Raw genomic sequence first — 18,158 nt, 5'->3', positions numbered from 1 at the left:
TTTGTATGCTAAATGAGATCCTTATACCATCTATAATAATACATTATAAAGTTTTACTGCAGTCCAGTTGTGCACACATATCCCTGATGAAGCAATCAGCAATATTACCAATCATCTATTTGAAAAAAGTTGAGAGTCAGGGGAAGACAATCCAACCCATCACTTTCTTTCTTAATAGTTCTTGTTGATTTTCTTCATGCTGTCCTAATTGCTGAATTGGGCTAAGAACTATGCATGCAACTTTCATTATGTGTGTCCAGTTCCTCACCTGGGTTGGGATTAGGAATGTCCATTACTGGGAAATCTGATTCTTTTTTGGGTTGACAGATTTCTGCAGCATGTATAACTTGCTTTGCATCTGCAAGCCGAGCTGCTATTCCTCAGACTCTGGGAACTTTTTTAGGGGGTGGGGTGGTTCTGCAATTTGTGCAAATTTCTGAGCAATTGGCACAAATATGGCGGAATTTGTGCAAATTACACAAATCCAGTCATAATTTGCATAATTTGTGCAAATTCAGGTGTAATTTGTACAACTTCAGGCATAATCTGTGCAAATTGTTCAGAGATTTGAGCAAATTGCAGAACCTTCCCCCCCAATGTGCAAAATTCCTTAAAAATCCACAAACTGGCCTGACTTGCTACAGATTGAGTCGGGTGCTACAGCAGGAGCCGAAATGAAGTCCAGGGGGCCAAGCCTAGGAAAACCCATCAAACTTCACCCTCCTCCCCCATGGATTTCTCCAACATCCCTAGTTGGGATACATCATACAGGTATAGATTCTACTTCCCTGCATAGATGCCTCCTTGCTGGATTGGGATTCATATCTGTGTGTATATATTAGGGATGTCAGAGAATTCTGCCACGGATCTCGGTGAGGCTGAATGCCAGTGCATTCGGCCCCCCGAAATCCATGGCAGAACGGCCTGCCACCCCCCGCCCCCCGCGGATCCCCCCTGGGACAAGACTTACCTGGGGCGGATGTTCCGGATGGCGGCGGCTCCTGTGGTGGCGGCGGCGGCTGGTCTTCCAACTGGCTGCCACCGCCGCCATTTGCAGTCTGGTCACTTCTGTTTTTTGTTTTTGTTTTTTTATATAGATGTGATAGGCTACATAAAGACTTACGTAGCCTATTACGTCTGGGTTTTTTTAAAAAATGCATACGCAAATGGCGGCAGCTACAGCCGCCGGCATTTGCGTTCCTTATTTTTGGCTGTCTTAGTCTAAGTAAATATTTACATAGACCTGCTATGCTATTTGCATTCCCCCTTATTTTTGCCCTCTTAGTCTACATAAATATTTACGTAGACTAAGACGGCCAAAAATAAGGAACGCAAATGGTGGCGGCCATAGCCACCGCCATTTGCGTATGCATTTTTTTTTTTTTAACCCAGACGTGATAGGCTACATAAGTCTTTACGTAGCCTCTCACGGCTGAATACAGGGACGGAAATGGCAGTGGCTATGGCAGCCGCCATTTGCGTCCCTGCTAGCCAGTGGCCGGATGGCCAGCTGCTGGTGGAGCTGGCTGGCGGCTCCACAGAATCCCCATGGAGCGGAGCTGGCCGTCGAGGATTCCTGTGGGGAGGGACGGAGGACCTCCCCCCGTCGAGGATTCCGGGGGGAGGGATGGAGTGCCTCTCCCCCAGCGGATGCCCCAACCGGAACAGGTAAGTGATTCGTACATCCCTAGTATATATATGCTGCCACCACTCTAGTGTTAAAGATATTGCGCTAGCATAGACGAACAATAGTGCAATGTCATTAGGGTTCGTTAGGCAAAGGAAAAAAGTGCCGATTTGCTGCCAAAATGCAGTGCTACAGTTTGCCCCTTTGCCTATCAAGTGCTAATAATATTGCAGTAGTGTTGGTTCATGCGAGCACTGCGCCAGCATTGGATACTGCCCATACATTTCATGTAAACAAAGATCACCTATCTCTTGAGTCTGTACCTTTTAAAATGAAGCCATAGAAAATTAGATTTGTTGCATCCTTCCCATGCTCAGAGTCAGAAAAGGAGTTGCAAAGCAAGAATGTCATAAACATGCCATATGGAACTCTAGTGGAAGTAATGACCATAATAGACATGATAATAATTGTGTGATTGCGGTTAACATTTCTGGTTTTTTACATTTTAAATAGCATGTAACAGGAGGGGAATCAGGATTGGGACCATGGTGCATCGGGGGGTGGGGATAGCCCTTTCTCCTCCACCAGAATCCTGATGAAAATCCCCCTGTCCCAAAGCTGCTGCTCACCCCAAGAGAGAACCTTCCATTGGGACCAGTGGGAGCTTTTCTTTGGTGCCAAATAGCTTTGAGCGGATTTCCTTGGAGCGGAGCATGAAGTGTGAGAGGGTTTATCCCCCTCTCCTCATGGGCTTGTTCCTGACCCATGGTTGCTATTCACATATTAAAAACTAGATTCATTAATTGCAGTCACATAATGAATGGCATTCCTAGTTTGGCCCTTTGTTGTCCAATTATGTGTTTGTCTTTGACACAGAATGAGTAAAAAGTGGTGGCGGGAAGGAGCAGAGGATTCCTAAGTACCAGTACAATCCAGTCTTTGTGAGTCAGAACAGGACGCACAGTGATAATTATATGATGATTCTAAAGTGCCCCAAGTGCATTTGCCAGTTGGGTGGTATGAAAATCTAATACATACATACATACATACGTACAAATAAATAAATAAATAATTTTGCAAATCTTTTCTTTTCAACAGCATCCAGAGCAGAGTGGAACTGAGAAAGTCTTTGAAATGTCACACCTTCAAGTGGTATCTGGAAAATGTCTATCCAGAACTTAGGTACTATCAGTTTTTTAATACAGTAATGGGCACAATCCTATTGAGATAGATGGTTGCCTCCAACTTCCTCTGAAGTTGGAGACGACTCTTGATCTAATACAGGGAGGCTGAAGCCCGGAAGAGAGGATTCTCTCCATGCTCTGGCTGTCCTGCAGTTTGTCTTAGATGCCCGATATCAGGTGTCTAGGCATGGTTTCAGGGAGAGGCGGAAACAGGGCTGGAGACCACATAGGAAGCTGTGTAAAACAGCTTCCACTGTCTCCTCCCCTCCCCAGAAATGCCCCCCTTTTGCCCTGTCCGTGCTCCATGTTACAAGCACAGACAGGCATGAAGGGGCAGCCACCGTGGTTCTCTCCACCCCAGCTACGAGGGGAGGGGAGCACAGTTTCCCAGCTACGAGCTCATAGTGCTGTCTACGAGCTTGGAGCTGGGAAATCAAAAAATCCTATCTCCTCAAAAAACACTGTCTAAGGGACATAGGATTGTTCTCTGTATCTGTCATATGTAGGGACGGGGAAAATTCATTCAGTGCGCATTTTAATACAAACGTACATAATATTGAACATTTAAACCATTATGCTAACCAAAACTGTGTTATTCTTCAAAATTTCCACTTCTCCAAATTTTGCAGTGGCGTTCTCCAAACAAAAAATGTATACAAACATGCATACATTCAGGGAAATAACATTCAAAAATGCAATATAGTAGGAAAATTGCTTGCAAAAATGTGTAACTTAGGCAAAAATGCATGTATCAGGAGAAATATGCACAAAAATGGTTATGAATATTCATGTAAACTGAAAAAAATCTCAAAGTTCAAGACAAAGTAAGAATGGAAAAATGAGAAACTGAAATTGACAGATTTGTCCATCCCTAAATTACAGTGCCTTGCGTAAGTATTCACCCCCTTTGACTTTTCCACATTTTGTTGTATTACAACTTGGAATTAAAATTGATTTAATTAGGTTTTCTTGTAATTGATCCACACAAAATAGTCCATAATGTTGAAGTGAAGAAAAAATATACATATTTTACAAAATGATTTATGAATAAAAATGGAAATGTCTTGATTGTGTAAGTATTTACCCCCTTTGCTACGTCTCCCCTAAGTAAGCTCTGGTTCAGCTCCCTTCAGAAGTCACATAAATAGCTGAATGGAGTCCACTTGTGTGCAATGCAAGTGTCACATGATCTCAGATTAAATACACCTGTTTCTGGAAGGCCCTAGAGTTTGTTGGAGAGCACACCAAAACAAACAGCATCATGAAGACTACGGAGTTATCAAAACAAGTCCGGGATAAAATTCTGGAGAAACACCAGTCAGGGTTGGGTTATACAAAATATACATCCAAAACTATGAACGTCCCGCAGAGCACCATTAAATCTGTTATTACAAAATGGAAAGAATATGACACAACCATGACTCTGCCTAGAGAAGACCATCCACCAACCTCAGTGACCAGATAAGGAGGGCATTAGACAGAGAAGCAACCAAGAGGCCAATGGTGACTCTGAAGGAGCTGGAGAGATCCACAGCTGAGTTGGGAGAAACCATCCATATCACCTGCATGCTCCACTCTTTATGGAAGAGTGGTGAGAAGAAAGCCATTGCTGAGAAAAAAAAAAAACATATCAGATCCCATTTGGATTTTGCCAAAAGTCATGTGGGAGACAAGGCAAACATGTGGGAAAAGGTTCTCCGGTCTGATGAGACAAAATTGAACTTTTGGGTCTTACAGCAAAACCCTGTGTGTGGCGCAAAGCCAACAGTGTTTATTGCCCTGAGAACACCATCCCCACGGTGAAGCATGGTGGTGGCAAAATCATGTTGTGGGGATGTTTTTCATTGGCAGGGACCAGGAAACTGGTCAGCATTGAGGGCAAGATGGATGGAGCCAAATACAGGGCAATTCTAGAAGAAAACCTGTTTTAGCCTGCAATTGATCTGGGACTGGGGCAGAAGCTCACCTTCCAGGGGGACAATGTTCCTAAACACACAGCCAAAGTTACACTGGAGTGGTTTAAAAACAAGAACTTGAATGTCTTAGAATGGCCCAGTCAAAGCCCAGAGCTCAATCTGATTGAGAATCTGTGGCAAGACTTGAAAATTGCTTTTCACCAACAGTCCCCATCCAACCTGACCGAGCTTGAGCAATTTTGCCAAGAACAATGGGCAAAAATTGCAGGATCCAGATGTGCAAAGCTGGTAGAGATTTACCCCCCAGAACTCACAGCTGTAATTGCTGCCAAAGGTGCTTCAACCAAGTATTGACTCAGGGGGTGAATATTTATGCAACCAACAAATGCCAGTTTGCTTTTGTTTAACTTTTGTGCCACAGTAAAAATATTTTCCACCTTCAAAGTGTTGAGTACTTTGTGTAAATCAAATGGAAGAAATACCACTTAAATCCATTTTAACTCCAGAGTGTAACACAACCAAATGTGAAAAGTCAATGTGTGTGTGTGTGTGTGTGTGTGTGTGTGTGAAAACCTATGCAAGGCACTATATATGTGTACTACTTGCTGTGCAAGTGGAACTTCACAAACTTCCCTCTTTTCCATTTCAGGATCAGTTTAAGGCTGAGGTCCTGTGCACACTTTCCTGGAATTAAGCTCTATTGACCACAGTGGAACTTACCTCCAAGTAAATATGCATAGGATTGTTCTGCCTTAGATCTTTTCTTTTTTTCTTTTCAGAAAGATAATTCTGCAAAAGGTGATGCCCCCTCTAAATCCTTACATGCTAACATACTCTTGCAAAAACTTAATCATAAATCACCACATTCTGAGAATTTGTTATCCCCAATTACATTTTTATCCTGCCCTTCCTCCAAGGCGCTCAGGGCATGTATATGCCCTCACACATTTATCTGCACAACAGCCCAGTAAGGTAGGTTAGGCAGAAAGATAGTAAGTAGTACAAGATCAGCTAGGAAATGTCATGACTAAATGGGATATTGAACCCAGTTCCCCCTAGACTAAATCCAACACTCTGTCCATTGTATCACATTGGCTTTGCTACTTACTGTGTGCAACTACTTTTCCAGGTAAAAACTAATAACCTTTATCCTGTGTCTCTCTCTTCTTAGAATTCCTGAAGAATCACTCTACCAGACTGGGATGATACGGCAGAGACAGAGATGCCTGGAGTCTCAGAAGTCTGAAGGACAGGAGTCCCCAGTTGTGATCTTAAACCCCTGCATCACCAGCAAAGGTGCGGCAGCAGTAGCACAGGTAACTTCTGTAGGGCCTAACAGGCAGGAACAAACACAAAGATTATTATTAATAATTTATTTAGAATTTAAAAGTATGCAGTGGCCTTATCCTAACAATAATGCTGTAGGGTGAGCCCATTTTACAGATGACAAAATGTAAAACTGAGGCAGAGAGAGTTATTGGTCATGATTCATTGATTATGTTCATGAATGAGGTAGGATGTTTAATTTACAAAACCTATTAGATGCCTTTCTGTCCAAAGACATTCAAGATAAAATTTGCGACATTAAATTTATTCTGGCATAAGTTTTCATGTACTATATAGTCCACTTCACGAGCTGTAGGACTATGCTGGACTATAATCCACGGGACCTCATGCTGGAATAAATCCAAAACAATGACAATAATATACGATATCAAACAGGTAAAACAAAAGAGACGCCAAAATGAAGGCAAAAATAAATCAGAACATTGTCTAGATCTTTTTTTTAAGTCTTAACAACACAACTAATACTAAGCCGTAAGGTGACCCAAAAGGTTTCTTTTTGAATGTGATATAAAGTAGCTGTGCTCCTACAGAGAAAGTCATGCCCTGGGCAACATTAGATCTCACTTCTGAAAAAGAAGCTACCCAAAGCAAGGAAAATCTCAGAGAACTGGGAGGTTCATATGCAAAGAGAAGCAAATATATATATATGATACAAATGCACATCTCTCAAGTCCAAGGCCAACACATTATCCACTAGACAACTTCAGAACTTAGTTGCTGTTTTAAAACACCGAAAAGTCTTGTGGCACCTTAAAGACTAACAAAATTATTCTTGCATAAGATTTCATGGACTATAGTCCACTTCATGAGCTGTGGGACTAGACTAGACTAGACTATAATCCACAGAACCTTATGCCAGAATAAATTTGTTACTCTTTAAGGTGCCACAAGACTCTTTGTTGGTTCTGCTGCAATAGATTGACATGGCTCTCCCCCCACCCCACCCCGGAAATTGCTACTTAAAAGCAATCCTCAATGATTGTCTGCTGGGGTGCATCAAATATTATCTTCCAAAGAAAGGCTGCCTTACAAGAGTGTTGAGTTATTTAAAAAGGTATTTTATGATTTGTGGGAACAGTTAAGCTCTTCCCATATTGTCCACTCTCTGAATGAGCATCTTAAGATTACCATGATCACCGTTATCACATTAATGGTTGTGGTACAGTACTGAAATCGGTGCTATATGGACATGCTCTCAGTCCTAAAATAGGGTTGCAAATATGTTTTCCAACAGCCAGTTATCACCAATCTTATTGCCAGGGCCTAAGAGAATCTACATGAGGGGTCGGCAACCTTTTCAGGCCCATGGACACATTTGGCAATTTGAGAACCTGCCATAGGCACCACCACAAAATGGCTGTCACAGCCACCCACCATCTTCATTTCCTAAGAATGTCTCTGAGCCCCACTGTGTAGCCCAGAGGCATTAATGGGATGGCAGTGGCTGGAGCCCCTCACTTTCCTTTGAAGCAGTCCAGCTGCCAGTAAGAGAATGTGTTGATTTAAAAAATACTTGGGACTGGTAGAGCACCTTGGAGAGCACCAAGAAAGGTGTCCAAGGGTGCATTGGTGCCCACAGGCAACACCTTGACTACCCCAGACCTACATAATAAAAATGCATTGAGTACAAGTCCTTCTGTGAAATATTTCAGAAGATTGGACACTTTGAAGGCTTTCTCATACCCAGAACTCCCTGCCCACAGAAGTCTAGCATGTCAGGTTCTTTTCCATGAGAGGCTGGTTTTCTATATGCATGGAGATTTGTACACTGGAGAACATTCGGACAATCAGTCCCTCAGCTGCATTTTGAAATGGTGCATTCTCAGGGGTATTTTACTTGTTTTTTCTATGTTTGAGGTTGAAGAGTCACCCTGAGTTGTTTTTCCATTCAGTGTTCATCTATTTGAACAGTTGTGTGAAAGGATCCCCCACATGGTAAACCTACAAGCTGCCATTCCCCCAACATTATTTTGTTCATAGTATTTTTCAGGGACTTGACCACCTGGACATCCTTTCATGAGGGCTACATTTATCTTTGTGTGCATTGTCAAAAGCTGCCACCTCAAAACTGGAGCCAGTGTCAATATTTGCTAACCCATTGCCTTTTCAGAATACTTATCCAAACAGCAAATTTGCTTGCTTTGGGAACACAGAATCATGGGATACTCCTAGCATCCCTGGTACCAAAGCTATAAGGAACTAGCCTTTCCACCTGACAAGCCCTCTACTGAGTGCATTTAAAGCTTGCCCTTAGCTGAGCTGATCCTGGCATCCATCAGTACTCAGATGGCACACAATCCTTCTTCAAGGATCAGAGACGAAGAAAATGAGAATGATAATTTCCTCTCGTCATCTTTCAGACCTATTTACTCTTTTCTCTAGCTAAAAAAAAATGTACTGAATTGCAATGATATATTTAAGTTCACACTCTGCATTCATTCAATATTAAATTGCCTGTTAAAGTAGAAGGAGCTTAATGAGGCTGACCCCATTTCCACCCACCCCCTCTTCAATCACTAAAGGGAAAAATATTCAGTGTCAATCAGAGAGTATTCTCTGAACTAGATTAACAATTACGTGCCACTTTAACAAAAAAAAGAAAAGAAAAAAAGGCGGAAGGAAAGGTGTGCTCTTCCTTCCACAAGATGAAATTATCATTTTAAAGTGACAACACTGAAATTTCCCATCCTTCAACATTCACAAATATTCAGGGCCAGAACGATTATTGAAGTGTGACATCTTTTGTTTCTAGATTATACCTTCTCGGGAAATGAATGTGTGTGTTTTTTAATGTATCCATGAGTGTGAAAGATACTAAACTTCTTTTTCCTGTATTTTACTAGAGAAAATGGGCTTATGAGTAAGTTCCAGTGAAGCGGAGTTATTAGTGTTGCCCTGGTTGCAGACCAGAAGCCCAAAATAGTTCCATTTGCTTCAGTACACTTTTTCCACAATAAGGAGTTCACTTTTTAAAATGTTTGCTTTGTTTTAGTCTGGAAATAACTAGAGGCTCTGCACTAGTAAATACATGTTCTTAAAATACAGACAGACAAATTAATAGAAGAGAGGGCGAAATATTGCATATTAAAGTCCTGCCTTCCCCTACTATCAATGTCCATCACTAAACACCAGCTGTGGCAAATCTCCTGGAGAGTAGTAAAGTCACAGGACACATTAAATCTTTATTAGGCATGTCCTCAAAGTAGCTTCCTGCACCACCAGTTCAGTATTTTGAGTTAACATAAAAGTAAAAGGCTCTGTAGAAAATATTTCCTGAGACAAGGAGGTATGATGTAGTGTGGATTTTATTATTTATTTATTTATTTATTTATTTCTACATTTGCAAGGAAGCCAAGGCTGCTCACATAGTCCTCTTCCTCTCCATTTTATTCTCACAACAACCTTGTGAGGTAGGTTAGTCTGAGAGTCAGTGACTGGCCCAAAGTCACCCCCTGAGCTTCATGGCCGATTGGGGACTTGAACCCAGATCTCCCAAGTCCCAGACCAACACCCTAACCACTACACTATTATTGTTATTGTTATTATTATTTAGTATATTTTGGATCACTCCTCCACTCAATGAACAGTCAAGATGATAGAGATAAAATTAATAAAATAATAAAAAATGCATAAATCTACAAAAATCTGAACACAGGTAAACAAGAAAAACTACCTTACAATAAAACCAAAGAGCATTAATAAGATTGGAGAGTGATAGTAACGATTAAATGCTCAGCAGAACAATGCTGGCTTCACCAGCCATCTGAAGGTAGTAAATAAGGAGCTAACCTCATCTCCCTAGAGAGGAAGTTCCTCAACTGGGGTGCTGCTACACAGAAGGTCCTGTCTCAGTTATCCACTATTCTGACTTCTCTGGGCAGTGGGATATGTAATATGGCCTCAGATTATGAACATACATTTTGGGCAGGCTCATATGGGAAGAGGGAGTCTATTAGGTAACTTGGCCCCAAGTTGCTTAGGGCTTTGTAGGTAAGAACCAGCACCCTGAACTGAGCCTGGAAAGAAATTAGAAGCCAGTTGTTTCAAGACCCATGCTATATGTTCTGTAAAACACATGCCAGATAACAATCTGTTGCATTTTGCACTAGCTGTCATTTCTGAACACTTCAAGGGCAGCCCCACATACAGAGCATTACAGTAATCTAAAGGTGCAGTGACTAAGGCATGGATCACAGTGGCTATTTCAAAGCCTCATTTCCCTCTGTGGATAGTTCAGTTCATGAACAGCCTGATGTTCCCCACATCCGCCACAACAGGAGGTGGGGAGTTAGCGCAAGCTGTGGATAGGGCTATGTGGCTCACAAGTCATGTATCGGTGAATGACTGAACCGAAGGCCACATGCCATCTTTCTGTCTATGCTTGTTTTCAAAACACCTTAAAAATGATTTGTTTCTTAGTCCTTGGGGAAGATGTTTACATGCTTATCGCCTGCAATCCCTAGAACCCTTTTAGGGTCTCTGTATATATTGTACATATATTATATATACTCTGTATATATAATATATATTATATATAATATTATATATACTCTGTATATATTGTATATATACGGAGATATGTAAAAGCTCAAAATTGGACTGCCTCTGATGAATAAGACTCGCACAAAAGCTCGTTTAAGTATGATTTATCAGAGCGATTCTGCAGCAGACAAAGGGTAGACATTGTCTGGCTGTTGTGTCCCCATTTCCTTCACAGCCGCTCTAGGCTTATGGTTTGTTCGTTTCCTTTAGCGATACGGGCCGGGGGTAGTGCCGTTGGAGCCTATCCAGTATAGGCCTAAGACCAGTTCAGAAAATCCTGCTGGATCAGACTATAGCACCGTCTTCCCACCGCGGCCAGTCAGATGTCTCCAGGAAGCACATAACAGCGCCCTCTCCCTGTTGTCCCCTTCCCCACCAACCAGGGAAAGAGCATTCTCTATAACGCTCCCCACTACAATCCCCCCTGCCCTTCCCAGGGAGATCTGCTGCTGTCTCCACTGCATTCATTTAGATGCCAGTTTAAGGCCTTCCTCTTCCAGCAGGCATTTAATGTCTAATCTGGTGTTCTGATTATTAAGAAGGCCCTTTAATATATTAACTATTGTTTATGTTTTAATATTTTAATATTTTCATGGTTGTATTTATTTTTTTGGCTGTCATTGTCATTTTGATTGTTATGTTGTTGTTATTTTATGATTAGAAGGGTGCAATCTCATGCATGTTCAGACAGAAAAAAAGTCCTACGACTTCCAGCATTCCATAGCCAACCAGGCTGGCTGTGGAATGTGTAGGGTTGTGCCCTAAACCACCCTGAGGGCATAATCTAAATTTAAATTAAAAACAAACAAAGAAACTGGTATTGAGTGGCATACTGCCTCTGAGCGTGGAAGTGCTATATAGACATCATGACAAATATTCTGAGGTTGAACTTGCCTTCATGAATTTGTCTAATCCCCTTCTAAATCCATCTAAGCTGGTGGCGATCACTATATTTTATGGCAGAAAATTATGTCTATTAATTCTGTACTGTGTGAAGCAGTGCCTTCCCCCCTCACCCCCCACTCTAATTCTACTGCCAATCAATTTAATTGGATATCCCCGAATGCTAGTGTTACAAGAGGGGAAGAGGAGGAAACCCTATCCATGCCATGTATAATTTTATTAGCCTCTATCGTGTTCCCCCTTAGTCACAGTTTTTCTAAATAAATAATTGCCATAATAGCAACCATGGTGGTGAGTGGGCCATGAACCCCCATGTCCCTCCTTTCACTCCCAGGATTGAGTGTGCTGCCTCTGTGATGCTGCTTCAAGTCAGAAGCTTGGCAGAAGCTTCACTCTTGTTTATGTCTCATTTGCTAAAGGAATTGATTGATTTAGCACTTCACAAGAGAAATGCATCTGAGAGTAAATAATTGATTGTAATTTGCCCCGGTTTTGTCTAACGAAGATGTCACTGTTTGGCTGGTGCATTGGCTTTCTGTTAGAACAGAGCATCAGTTGATATTAAACTTTGCAGTAACCTTCTTGGAATAGATTTCTGACTCTGGGATTCATTTAATAAACCCATTAATCATTAGCAGTTCCAAGAAACCTGACAAGCTTTAGAAAAGAAATCAGAAGACTCTTAGGCCTGGATACACTTGAGCACATCCTCAAAAGCAGCAGCACTGAAATGACTCTGTGCTCGGAGAGAAGCTGTTGCTCTCCTGTAAGAAAAGAGAAACAGACGGCAGGACTGCAGTCCCTGGGTTTTTTTCCTGCTGGGCCTCACTGTCTGCTGCTCAAAATATCTTGCTGCTGGGTGAATCACCAGCAGCCTAGCTAGTTAATGCATTATTTTTGTCCTGATCTTGTGAAAAATTCAGCCAGATGTTCGATCTGTCAGCTTCCTCCTCAGGGGATCCTCAAACTTTGTCATAGTGAGCATCTCCACTAAAGCGAGAAAACAACTGTTCCCACCTTTCCGGCAGTAGCTAAGGGACATGTCTAAGATTTATCATCAAACCCAGGGACATCTGGTTGCATGAAAGTGGACATTCAAATGGACATTCTTGAGAGAGCCCCCACAGAGTGCTTTGAAGCACCTGGGACTGATGCAAGATTGCTCCCCCCAAAATAGATTATTATTGTGCTCTCTGTGCACTGTGCTTCTGCATTACTGACGTGGAGAGGCTGACACTTTGCCGACTAGCTTAGTCAAGGCATGCAGCTAGGTTCGTCAAGTCATATACTGGCAGGGAGAACCCTGTGCTTCACTCAGGGAGGAGACCTACCTCACACCTTGAGAACCATGGCTTTATAGGGCCATAGATCGAATTTCATGAGCTGTACTATACTAAGTCCAACAAGGCTTTCATTTTTTCACTTGGAAGGTTGCAGAAGAGTAACCTAGCAGTATTTGTCTTGGGAGATGGAGTCCAATACATCCACTTAAACTATGGGGGTACAGAATGGACCATCCCTGGAAGATAGCAGTAGTGGTGATGGCCACTCTTCCAGCAGCAATCTCCTTGCTGGAGTCCACATTACCTGTGAATATCCACTTCCTTTAGACACATAGTGCCTCCTTCACTCTAAAATCCAGTCCCTGGCTTCGATCTTTTTGTCAATGTCTATGGCAGGGATACACAAACGTTTTGCCCCCAAGTGGCAGTGAGTTGGGGGGCCACATACTGGTTGGCAGTGTCTGGGCTGGCAGTGGGGATGCCCAGGACCGGCATCCCCCTCACCCTTCCACACACAAACATCACACACACACACAGGCCAGATCTATACTTTGTGTCATATCATTATGATCCCATCATGGTAACGGTATATCCCTCTTGTGCATTTGTATCTCACATAGGGATGTCAGAAAATTCTGCCACGAATCTCAGGGAGGCCGAATGCCAGCGCATTCGGCCCCCCGAAATCAGTGGCGGAATGGTCTGCTTCCCCACCCCCACCCCGGGATGGGACTTACCTTGGGCGGATCTTCCTGGCGGCGGCGGCTCCAGCGGCGGTTCGGCGGCAGCTGGTCTTCCGACCGGCTGCCACCACCGCCATTTCCAGTTAAAAAAACAAAACAACAAAACAACTTTATAGGCTACGTAAATGTTTACATACCCTATCACGGCTGATTTCAAAGAAAAAAAAACACGCGTACGCAAATGGCGGCGCCAACGGCGGCGCCCATTTGCGTTCCTTATTTTGGCCCATCTTAGTCTACATAAACATTTACGTAGACTAAGACGGCGAAAATAAGGGGAACGCAAATAGTGTAGACGCTACGCTATTTGTGTTCCCCTTATTTTCACCGTCTTAGTCTATGTAAATGTTTACGTAGACTAAAATGTGCCAAAATAAGGAACGCAAATGGCGGCGCCCACGGGCGCCGCCATTTGCATACACACGTGTGTTTTTTTCTTTGAAATCAGCCGTGATAGGCTACGTAAACATTTACGTAGCCCATCACGGCTGACTGCAGGGACGCAAACAGTGGTGGCTACGGCTGCCGCCATTTGCGGAGCCAGCCGGCCAGGATTCGGTGGGGAGGGACGGAGCGCCTCCCCCCCGGCCAGAATTTGGGGGGGGAGGGACAGAGCGCCTCCCCCCCGGCCAGAACTTCAGGGGGAGGGACGGAGCGCCTCCCCCCCACCGCGAATCACATCTACGAAAAGGTAAGTGACTTTCATATATCCCTAATCTCACAGGACACACAATGACATTTTTGTAGTATTTTGGATAATGTGGAATAAAAAGCAGGAAATAACACTACAAAAGTGGTATATTGAATGTGTAATGTGCCCCAGCAGTTTACTGGGGTGCACTACAAAGCAACAGTGCAGATCTAGCCTAAGTCACACACAGAGTCTGTCTTGTCTGTCTGTCTGTCTCACACACAGTCACATACACATTCTCCCCCTGCCCCTACATCACTCTCTATCATGGAGAGGATTGGCATGAAGTGAGGGAAGGACTACCTCTGTCCTTCCCATGTCAACGGTGCCTCACAAATCTGCCAAACAGGCAGCCTGCCCACCAGCCTACCAGACATGGGGAAGAGGGTGTGTGGAGATGAACTTCTCTGAACAGGGTCCTTCTTGCCACAAATGAACTCTCCCAAGCACATGGGCTCTCCCAAGCCTGCTCAGCAGTTTGTGGGGCTGGGGGAGCACAATTTACTTGGGGAGAATGACCCATGGGAAGGGTCATTCCAGTACACCATCCTCCCCATCACAGTTGCATTTCCCCAAACCTGTTGCTCAGTTGTTTGGTGGACTACTAGGAGCATGATTTACATAGGGACAATGGTGTGCAGCAAGGAAGGGTTATTCTTGTGTGCCATGGTCTCCAAGAAAAGAGTGTTTACTCCAGCCCATCAAGCAGTGAGCTTGGGAGAATGCATTTCTAGGGGAATTTGGCAGAGACGGTGGCAAAATTTGACATTACTGGTGGGAGGGAATTGGTGGTTTGGGCACCCTGAAACACTCTGTGAAGGTTTGAGGCCTACAGAAGCAAAGGGGGGAAATGGTCAGGTTTAGAGGCCTAGAGTTTTCTATTGAGAGGGGTAACCCCCAGAAGAGTAGTTTCATTTCTCCAGTTAAGTGTCAGTTTCATTTCTCCACCTAAATTTCATTTCTTCCAATTTGAAGCAGTACTTTCGGTTTTGAGGGAGGAGGGTATATAAAGAGAGCGAGAGAACCAGTAAGAGTCAGAAAGACCAGGCTGTAGCCACAGCAAGAGCAAAAGAAAGACAGCCAGAGCCTGAAGTGAGAGCAGAGTCTGAAGAGTGAGCAGGAAGAAGCAGCCTAGAAAAGTCTAAGGACAGTTAGGGTAAAGGAACTTGAATTTTGCTTTAAATTTATCAGTAAACTGTTGTGGTTAAACCCTGCATCTAGAGTGTTAGTCAACCCATGTCTACAGCCTAAACCGTATGTTACTGTAAGTGGAAGTTTAAAAGAAGGAAGATGGGACTCTTAAGGGGGCAAGAGATCCTTAAGGAGTTGTTCAGGTGGTCCAGGTCATAAGGGAACCTTGACAGGCTCTCAGGGCCTCATGCAGCCTGTTGGCTCCCCATATGTGTTCTGTTGTTGTGACCAAGAAATGAAACTCAAGGAGGAGCTATGCTGATGAGAGGGTAGGATTATGTAGATAGTGGTATTCAGTGGGCCCCATTGGATTCTCTAGGTTAGAAAAGATGAGGTGACATGGGGCATAATTGGAACTGAACTTGTTTTGTGCTTCAGTTACTAGGGGCACCTAAGTGTATCTCTTTCTCTTCTCCCATCTAATTGAATGGCTGCCCTTGAAAGTGAAGTGCTGTTCTTGGAGACGCAGCTGTAAATAGGAATAAAGCTGTCCCTCACCCCTGCCACTCTGTGACGCAGCCTCCACAACCCTGCAGATTGTGGCTGCAGGTATACTTAATGTGTACAGAAGGGCATTTTGCTCATAGAATATTTATAACTTTAACTTACTCAATGCCAATGCATATATATTAGCCTCAGTGCCTTTTCCCTTCCTATACCTTCAGAAAGAAAGAAAGAAAGAAAGAAAGAAAGAAAGAGAGAGAGAGAGAGAGAGAGAAAGAAAGAAAGAAAGAAAGAAAGAAAGAAAGAAAGAAAGAAAGAAAGAAAGAAATGCATCCAACCCTAACAAAGTATTCTTGCAGGAGTATCTTCAGCGGGGTTTGGATTCTTCTTCCCTTGTTTCTTAAGGCAACCTTTTCATATGTTCAGTGGATCAAATCAAGACAAGTACAGAAGCAGGAAAGGATGTTGCACCTTGTCAGAAGGCAAGGCAGAGCCTTGTGAAAAGTGTTGAAATTTTGTATGTAGTGTGAAAGGCCAGAGAAAAAATAGAGAGGAGGTGGGGTGGGGGTTGTGCTCCTAATGGTGACTCACTTCATATGCTAACTGTTTTCCATAGAAACCCCAGATACATTATCACTGTCGGAGGCCAGGGACTGTTTTTCAAGGCTTTAACATCATTCAAGGTGACACCTGCCACTGTTCCTCAGCATCATAATGAATTCAAGAAATAAATTTAAAGTATCATCTTTGGCTGACTTCCTTACGGATGGCGGGGCACCCCTCCCCTCTCCTGCCATTTACTCAGATGGAAACCAGATGGCGGCCCCAGATGAAAATATGGAAATGCACAGAATGTGGGATGTCATTTGCTAAGGAATGGAGGAAAGCAGCTTCTTCCTCCAGGCCCTTGTTTTGCCCTTGCTCAGTATCTTCCACTGTCGCCTTGACAGATACTATTATTATTATTATAGTTATACCCCGCCTTTTTCCCAAGTTGGAAACCTGTTTATTGCCACTATTTGTTCAGGATTCGAGAAGCTGAAAACCAAATCCCTGCCACATTTCTTAGGGCCAATTCATGCCACCAGTTGGGGGGGGGGCTTAAAAACCCATGCTTTGGGGTGGGGGCAGGATATTTGCTTAAATGATGGCACACACAATGAAGCTAATGTTTTGAATGCTTGACCTTGCACCATGGCATTATGTTGCTCTTTTTGCAAGTTATGGGGGATTTCCTCTTTACTCTACTTCCACCCCCTATGGCGAAACTGCTCAGACTGGGCAATCCCACCTATGGAGTTTCTTACTGATAGCAATTGCTTCTATTTCTGGGCCTATGGAACTCTCTGCAACTATAACCCAAAGTTCCACAATCTGACCCTTTCCCGCTGCCACCAATTCTGCTAGAATACTTTAAAACCTCCTAGTAGCTGGTACAAGAGACTTAGGCATGAGCTGGGCACCAATGCTAGAGACAAGTGAACAATTAACAAATAATTTATTAAAGGGATAATTTATACATAAGAGATTACTAATATTTACTTCGGGGTTTTCAAAAGGTGGCTTAGTGACAATTTGTTAGGACTCAAGAGACACTGTTGCTGTTACAAGCCTCTAGGGACTTTTTTTTTTAACCTCAGGCCAAATTCCTTAAACCTCCACCCCAGCCAAATACCCTTGCAACTAAGTCCATCTTCTGGGTACAGTCTTCTTCTGACACACAAGCTCGTCCCATTGTATTGCTGGCTGCTTGGACAGTTTATCTGAGTTTTCACTGCCTGCTTGTATAACCTTCCCCTTGCAAGATCTTAGGGCAGGCTCTTGGCATGATATAGCCACCTGCTCCCTACTCCTGATCTTCACCAGCCACCTAAGGTTATCCCACAGAGGAAGAATAGCATAATATTCAAGCCTAAGCTAATAACTTTCTCCTCAGGTTTCCCTTAGTCCCTCTAAAACACACCAACTAACAGACCATCTCCCTCTCCTTCCATAGACTCACTCTGACTCCCTGCCTAACTATCAACTGTCATACCTTATCAGTTCTTTCCCAACCCAGCCATGCTTTTCCACCTAGCTAGAATCCCCAGCTAATCAGAATAGAACTTACCCCCTTTAACAATATTCAAAGTGATTATCTTTCTCTCCCCATTCAGAATGTCACTCAGCAACTACTACACAGGGCTTTGGCCATGACAAAAGAAGGCCTCAAGCCTACTCAAATATATTATTGACTCCCAGATATTTATTTATTTATTTATTAAATTTATTAATCGCCCATCTGACT

At 43.2% G+C, this 18,158-nt stretch overlaps 1 protein-coding gene across 1 annotated transcript in view; it reads left to right on the top strand.

The window, feature by feature from the left end:
- Positions 1-18,158, top strand: part of GALNT14 (polypeptide N-acetylgalactosaminyltransferase 14) — a 409,305-nt gene that overhangs the window by 386,222 nt on the left and 4,925 nt on the right. The window contains exons 12-13 of the mRNA XM_084832560.1: positions 2,726-2,809; positions 5,899-6,043. Of these exons, the coding sequence (XP_084688686.1) occupies positions 2,726-2,809; positions 5,899-6,043 (229 nt within the window). The remainder of the gene's footprint in view (positions 1-2,725; positions 2,810-5,898; positions 6,044-18,158) is intronic.

The sequence above is a fragment of the Heloderma suspectum genome, chromosome 1, assembly GCF_057233095.1.
Source record: "Heloderma suspectum isolate Gila_16-S chromosome 1, 16-S_ref, whole genome shotgun sequence".
NCBI classification, from domain to species: domain Eukaryota; kingdom Metazoa; phylum Chordata; class Lepidosauria; order Squamata; family Helodermatidae; genus Heloderma; species Heloderma suspectum.
The sequence above is the reverse complement of the archived record's forward strand: the minus strand, read 5'-3'. Positions and strand labels throughout refer to the sequence as shown.